At 45.1% G+C, this 8260-nt stretch overlaps 1 protein-coding gene across 7 annotated transcripts in view; it reads left to right on the top strand.

The window, feature by feature from the left end:
* The window catches only part of LOC147999071 (disks large homolog 5-like), a 50462-nt gene that overhangs the window by 39155 nt on the left and 3047 nt on the right, over positions 1 to 8260 (top strand). The window contains exon 1 of one of the 7 annotated variants that reach the window (XM_087596081.1): positions 7344 to 7500. The exons of the other annotated variants lie outside the window; for them this stretch is intronic. Within the exon in view, the coding sequence (XP_087452207.1) occupies positions 7374 to 7500 (127 nt within the window). The 5' untranslated portion in view covers positions 7344 to 7373. Of the gene's footprint in view, positions 1 to 7343; positions 7501 to 8260 lie in introns of those variants that run through there. 7 annotated transcript variants of the gene reach the window in all.

Below are 8260 nucleotides of genomic sequence, written 5' to 3'. Positions count from 1 at the left end.
TAGCTCTTGACATTTCCAGAGCATTGGGTCTTGCAAATTGAATTTGCATGGCACCAGGAATAGACCTGATGGCAGGGTGTAGGACACTCCCTATGGGGACCCTGCCCAGGGGCATAAGCTTACTTTTCCAGTCAACTCCCTGAACAGTGAGCCTTTGTGGGACAAGGTACTTCACAACATGACTTGACCTCTCTGCAGTGCACCCAATCCCTGCTTGGCTCAGATGTCCCCCAGAGAGGTTGTGTGAGTGTCCCCAGTAGAGGCAGCACTCTGTGTGGTGGCATTGACATGGTATCCAGGAAAGTCAAAACCAGAGGGACATGTCGGGCAGTTGGAAGCAGATGTCTGTGTCCATGGAGAGAAGGATGGGCTAGACACTCCTACAGGGGGTGAGCTGAGAAGCACTTCCTTGGCTTTTTCACAGCCGTGTAGGCTGCATGCCATGCTGTGTACCCATGCTGTGCTGAAGCCCCAGACTTTGAGTCTCCCACAGCTGCTGTGTCCTGGGGCCAGGGTAGGATTAAGCAGACTTCAGCAGGAGAAAGGTGAAAACCCTGGTTGCGGGGTTGGGATGGCACAGTCATAAAACTCCTGCACATGAGGCCCCTGACTTAGAGCCGTATAGCAGCTGTGACAAGCCAGCTCTGGTGACACTCATCTGCAATGCCAGGCCATGGGGGGTAGAGGCAGTAGGATCAGTTGTTTAATTATCCTTGGCTACACGGCAAGTTCGAGGCCAGCCTGGGCAACTTTGTCTATGAAAATAAGACAAAACTAGGTCTTGACTCTGAGCATCACTGCCTGTACCTGGCACGGTTGCCCCACCCCAGGTAAGAAACCCCTCTGTCCAGAGGCCATAACTGCAGGAGACCCCTGGCCAAGTGTCTATACCGCGCCTTGTTTGACTGGACTGTGCTGAGGACCAACCACACTCTCAACAGGAAGGACATGGGAGAGGCTGTTTCTGTGAGGTCCCAGGCCCTGAGACGGCCAAGAATAAACCCTGTCCTTGGGAAAGCCATGGAGACTAGGAACCCACGGGATCTCTGCAAACACCAGGGCTGGCAGGGGACTCTCATCCTCTACAGCAGCTGCTCTCAATCTGTGGGTTCTACATCAGCGCTCCTGCACACCAGACATTTACATTACAGTTACTCACAGTAACAAAGTGACACTTATGAAGTAGCTCTCCAATAAGTTTATGTTGGGATGACAACGACATGAGGAACTGAAATAAAGAGTCACAATTTTAGGAACGGTAAGAACCGCCATTATATAGGAACCCAGGCATCTGCACTCATTGCTGGAAGTGTGATAGGCTAGGCTTCACCCTCAGCGATGCCAGCATGTGGGCACCAAGCCTAGGTTCCACCCCAATGCTTCCTGGATATGTGCAGGCCTGGTTCCATCAAGAAGTAATAAAGGAACCCTTGGTAAAAAACACTGGGTACCAAACAGGTCAGGAAAAGACATCCCCTCTTCTGCAACTCCTCTCAGGACGGCTAGTCTTCCCAGGAGGCCCCGGCTATATCAAAACCTTGTCTCCCAGTGCTTGCCCATTGGTGTCTTGGCCATTTTCAGATTTGAGGACTTTGAACAGAATAGCTTCCAGCAGGTTTGCATCAATGAATCCAACAAGTAGTTGCAGTCCTACTTCACCCAGCACATCTTCAAGCTGGAGCAGGTGAGAGTGGACACCTATTCCCCAGCCCAGCCCAGCCATCACCCTGAATGTCAGCTGTGTCCCTCAGTATCAGCAGGATGGGGCCTGGGCACCGTAGGTTCCCCAGGACCTAAAGCTATGTCCTTGAACTCAGTGCCATGCTCAGCCCTTCCAGCCTCTTTCAACCCTTCTGGAAGCTCAACTGCTCCTGCAGCAAGGCAGCAGTGTGCACATTCTGTCACGTCATTTGTGTGTGTCTACAGGAGGTCAGAGCCTGTCCCCTCTGGTCCTTTCTTTTGCTGTATTTGCCTTTCTGAGGAGGCAGCACCCACAGGTATGGGAGGCAACCACATGCATATTCTGCAGCCATGTCTGATTCCTCTGAGGCTCAGTCCCACTTACACACCTACCCTCCAACCTCCCCCCTCCATGTCACCCCTGGGGCTCTGTAAACCTTCCTGCTTTCTGTCTTTATATAACTGGTGACACTGCAGCCCTCAGTGGTGTCATACAGTGTTAGTTTGTCTTTGCACTGCCTGGAGGTCTGACTTAGGAGAATGGCTACCATTCTCATTCCTGTTCAAGGGTCAGAATCTGAATCCTATGTAAGGCTGAATAATATTCCAGCACATGGCTGGGCCATGTTGAATTCACACAGTCACCTATGGATTTTATGTTTTGGCTTGTAAACACACACATATAAGACTCAAGTGACACCCAAGTGGAGAATTGCTGGAGTCCTCCATGGCTTTCTGAACTGTCTGAGAGACCATCCTGTCCACAGTGTATAGGGCACCATCTACTCATAGCTCACACAGCATGAGAAGATTAGTGAGGGTTAACCTGGCTTCTCTGTCTCCTACTTTCTGCCACACTAGCCCTAGCATCTTTCTGTATTGCAGTGAATGTTTAGAACCCAGGAGGATGGCAGCTTCCTTGCTCAAATATAGCAAGTTCCTCCTTGCCTGCTTTGAGACTGAGTCTCATGCAGCCCAGGCTGGCTTTGATCTCACCATTAGTTACGATGGCCATGAACTCCTGGTTCTCATGCCTCAGACGTCTCTGAGCGCTGGGTGACAGGTATGCACCACTCTTAAGTCCTGCCACTGGGACAAGAGTGAGCAGAGCCAGCTCTGAAGCACACACTTTGCTGGTGTCAGGGATGACTGACTTATGATCCTGTCTTCCTTGCCCATGGCCCTTCTCCTTGGTGCATGCCATCCTTCCTCCCTGTGACTCATGGGGGACACCAAGCCTGAGGATGTCAGGAAGAAGTTTACTTACTTCACTGGGTTGGAGGCTGTTAGGTTCCTGCGTCAGTAGGTGCGATTCAAGCTAGAAGGTTTGTGGCATGAGAAACTGGAACAGAACTGGAATGGCAGGAACAATCGTCGCCTGGCTCTGAGAAGACCAGGTGGGCAGAAACTCATCGTTGGGCAGGTAGTGAGCTCTAGACCAGGCTGGGCATTGCTCAGTGCACGTGAACAGGTGTGCTTACATGGACATGTGTTTCCCCCACATGGTCACCACTTATCCAGGCATGGTGAATACTCCAAGGAGCTTTTTATGTTTTAACATTGTGTGTGTTTGTGTGTCCATACATACATATACACACATACATTCGTACATAAACACGAATACACGTACCTGAAAACACATGCATATACATGACTATACACATTCATGCTCATGCACAGATATATACACACCTACATGCATACACACATACATACACACACATACACACATACACACATACATGCATACACACATACACATATACATACACACATACACACACATACAATACATATACACACATACAAATACACCTATACACACATATAGACAGACATATACACACATATACATATACACGTATACACATACATGCATACACACATTCATATCCACACGTACATACAGACATATACATATATACTCACATACATGTAAGCACATGAGTGGAAGCCAGAGGACAGCTTGGCCCTTGGTTCTCTCCTTTTTACCACGTGGGTCCTGGGGATTGAGTCAAGCTCATCAGACTTGACAGCAAGCCCCTTTAACTGTAGAGCCCTCTCATTGGCTGCCAGTTGCCTCTTTCCACAAATTCTATCCATGGTGGAATGTTTACAGTTGTTATTCTCATGATTCCTTCAGCAATAGCGCAGACATCATTTACACTGCATTAGGAGTTATAATTCATGTAGATGTCAGGAGAGCTGGAGGCGTGCATGAAGAAGAGAGCCCACTTTCAATGTCATTATGTGGTATTGCCTTAGGCCCTTTTATACACTCCCCTGGCTTTGTCTGAGTATATGTTTGAGGTCTCTCTATGACTGTGCAAAGAAGTAAGAGATAGGGCTGGGCCACAAAATAGGAAAGTACTTGTTCATCCAAAAACAAAAACAAAAAACAAACAAACAAACAAAAATAGCTCTAGGGTTAAATATTGGTGCTAGTACTGAACTACACAGCCAGAAGGTATTTTTCTAAGTAAATAACACAATATTGGGGATGACAATATGATCAAATATCCTACAACATAAGTTTGCAATGTTACCTACATTTTATAAATCAAGTCTGACCACCGTTTTGGTTGTTTCCAATCCTGTCTGAGTGCATCATCACGGGAATCCCAAGGAAAATCAGAAATGGGTTCTTGAAGCTGTTGCACAGGGCCAGTATAGACCTAAATACCACAGAGGAAACCTTGATTCTTATCACAAGGGATCATTCACCATCCCTCTTGTCACATAACTTATGACAAGAGGTCACCTTTCCTAAACTTAGCCTTTTTCCCGAGTGCTGCAGAAGGGAAGACCTGGTGTCAAGGGGTCTGGATTCAAACCACAGGACACTGAATTCATTTAAATAGGTGTAGTTTATTAATGCACACACCAATACAGTTCAACCAGAGCAACAGCTCACAACTGTGTACTGGACATTGCTAGGCCCAGCTCATTGCAAAATCCACATGGGCTGGTGCACAAGTGTTGGAAATGCTTCGGTCTGTGGGCCCTGACTCAGGCCATTTTACACATAATTGTTCCTGTTTTCCTTGAATCTATTGGGTCCTATGTGAAGAATACACTTGGGGAACTTGTTAAGATTAACAAACCTCATAACATACAGAACATAACAGGGTATGTGACCAGCACCACACAGTTCAACGTCAGAGTTTTTTGTTCTTTGTTAGTGTTTTTCTTGGCATCCATGATGTGGAGGCGTATTACAGAGCAATAGGAAAGAGCTGGCTGCTGTGTAACAAATTCACTGCTATTAAGGTAGGTATGGGGGCAAGACCTCAGCAATAGCCCTTAAGATCGGAAGGAGATGATGTGTTTAATAACTGAAAGGAGCTGCCTCAGCTGTGTTTCTCTGCCTGCTCAGTGCCCATTCAACATCACTCTGTCCATGAAGAGGAACTCAAGGTCTGCCCCCAGCTGCCTGTGAGCCAGGAAGAGGCACAGAAAGGCAAGGCCACAGCACTGGTTTCCAATCCCTCAGTAATGCTGGATTTCCAATAATGTACTTGTATACACAAATACACTGTGGTAAGTTGCAATAGATACTAATCATTTCTCACATAGGGCAGCAGTTGATTGCCTACAACTAATTCTATTAAAAAAAAAAGAAACCTGGCTCTTGTAGAAATATATAAAGAAATATTTAGGATGGTGGGGGATGAATTCTGCCATGGACTGAACTCGTGGAAGTGGGGTTGGGAGAAAGATGCATGGTTAAATAGCCCACCAGGTTCACATTGTGTCAACTTGATTTAATCTAAGGACAAAGAAGTGGAGTATCTCTGATGGCTTTCTTCTAGTCCCTTTAAAGCATCACTGGGGTTTGAACTCAGAACTTCACACTTCTTGATGGGGCAACTACACTCAAGGAAGCTTAAGACTGTCATAGGCACAGTATTATGCTATATATACAGAGTAGATAATACTAAGATGTTCAGATGGTGATGTCCATTTGTATGCACTCTTAATGTGGACCCAAAAAAAGAGAGATCAAGGTCCTTAAAATAGAAAGATCAGTTCCAGTTGTTTTCTACCATTCCAAACAGAACGACTGGTAGGGAGAGAATGGTAAATAATCGAGAATTCGTAGATGATGCTTTGAATGAAGTGTGGATTTCTGTGCTGGTTTAAAACAGGGTCTCAAGTATCACATGTTGCCCTCTACCTGGCTGGCCAGGATCACCTTGAGCTCAGATAAACCTCCTTTCAGTTTGAAATAATTAGGCTTAAAAGAGTGGCCTCCAAGGACTGTGCACACAGCATTAGCCTTTCACAGTTGAGGTGTGTAACCCACAACTATAGTTTTAGCCATGTTTTTCCATGTCTACCAGCTATTTCAGATTGTTGCTGTTCTATGCCTGACAATCAAGGATGCAGAAAAATAACCTGATACAGAGTAAGGACATGGTGATCACATCTTTGCCTCTTCCGTACATACTGGATGAGGTTTGTTAAAATTCCAATATTGCAAAAAGCTTTATATAGGGCCCATCACATTAAGGGTCACTATGCACTGTTCTATCTAAAATGGCCTAATCAGAACTGACTCCCATATAACACTTCCTGCAATCCTCATATGAGAAGCTTGAGCTTTTAGTTTTGACTTTGTCTTTTCTCGTTCTTTCTTATTTTTTGCTATATAAGTTGAGACAAAGGTAGTTAAGGCCATGAACTTGCCCCCAAAATTTGAACTACGGATGTGATCAATCAGTGTTAGTGGGTGCATTCTATAAAGTATTCATTTTTTACTATTATAAATGTGTTTTACTATGATAAATGTGTTACTACTTTTGTGTTTGGTGTGGTGGCCATTTCCCAGTGTACAGGTGCTGGGACCTTGCTCTATCCACTTAATGATGTTTATAGCCTCATTTTAGACATTTCTGTGCACCCTCTATATCTCTTGTTTATTTTATTTTTCTGATAGAAGCTCATGGTACATCTTACTCAGGCCTGTGATCAGTGCTCCTTTAGCGACATTGGTGCAGAGAGCAGAACCCCACAAGCAGCATGAGGTTCCCTTCACTGGTGTCTCCAATATTGCATTTTCCTCTGCCAACTGGTCTCCACACTTTTCCTAGCACCTTAAAGACTTCAACTCTTTCTCCTAAGGAATTTTCTGGCAATTGTCGATTGCTAAGCACATGACTTCATGAGTGTTCCCCTAATACACACGCATGTTGTAACCTACCATGTAGACTATTTCTTGATGTGATATAAAGCACCTGTACATAATGAGACAGGAGAACTTTTGACTGCATATTCAAGCTGGTGTGAAATCTCAGGAAGGTTTAATGGCTAACATTGGTGAATGAGGACAATTTGAGTTAGGATGAGACATTTTTTGGGAAAGATTTGAAAGGAAACATTCATTTAGATGCATAGGAATTACTAAGGTTTTTATAATCAAGCCTTGAGGAAAATTTGGCTTTGGAAGCAGGAGATGCTCAGTGGCTCTGCCCCAGGAAAGTCTCCTGGAAAGGGCCCCTCTGCTTATGCTCAGTACAGGGAGAACATTAGCAGGGAGGGAAAGTCTGCTCCCCATGACATCTGCTGTCCCTTCTTGGACATTCTATTGTCTCCTAGAGAGTTCTGGAATCCTCTGTGATGTCACCAGTGTTGTAGTGACAACCAGTGCCCTAGTTTCTCTCAGTCTGAGTCTGGCAGTTACAAGCTAAGACATGTTTTCCTGTCTTCGCAAGCGTTTTGGGAGGGGGAACGTCGATTCTGGAGAGACTAGAGTGAAGGAGTCTGGCCTTTCATCTCAAAGTAATGATGGACAAAGACAGCACTTCTGGGGAATGTGGAGTAAGTTCTGGGCAGTGTATTTTGAGCTTCCTGCCAGGGTGGCTGCAGGCTTACGCTGACCTTTCTAGCAATGGGCCACAACAACTGGAGCATCTGAAAAGGAATTGAATTTCCATGAATATCACAATTCCTGAAAGTCAGGATTTCAGAACTTTAGTTTCCCCATCCCCACTGGGAGGATATGGTAAGGCCAATGCTATTATACTGTGGACTTCTGGTCTTTACTTTTCAGTTCATTTGTTCTGTTACATTGATATAATAACACCATCAGTGGTCTTGGAGGGTCCACCTTTTCTGAGTTTAGACAGGGCAGCAATGTATTTCACTATCATTGCTTCTTTAAATACAGTGGGTATCTGACAGTAGTAACAGGGAGAGATTGTGCTCCAGGCAATAACCTTATGTTCTTAGACCTCTCTGATTTCTTCTAACTGGCAGGGTCATCGTTAGCTTTATATATTAGAGTGTGTGTTACAAACATGTTTCTAAAATACCAAAACTATTTGGATCGTGTAGACCAAGATTCAGCCTGTAACCTATTCGCACTTCTGGGGCATTTGGTATTTCACATAGAGACACTGATAAGTCTGTTGAACATATCCTCCCCGGAAATGCGTTTTAAATCCAAAGTTGTTGGCTTAGAGTATCAGGGTAGGGCATCTGAGTGTCTCCAATCACTCAAGTTTTCTGGATGGTGAATTTATCATCTGAGTTCTGAAGCCACAGGAGTGAGGGTCCTGAAACCAAGCTGTACCCTGTT

Source organism: Rattus norvegicus, chromosome 19, assembly GCF_021556685.1.
Source record: "Rattus norvegicus strain SHRSP/BbbUtx chromosome 19, alternate assembly SHRSP_T2T, whole genome shotgun sequence".
Lineage (NCBI taxonomy): Eukaryota > Metazoa > Chordata > Mammalia > Rodentia > Muridae > Rattus > Rattus norvegicus.
This window is presented reverse-complemented; position numbering and strand designations above follow the sequence as displayed.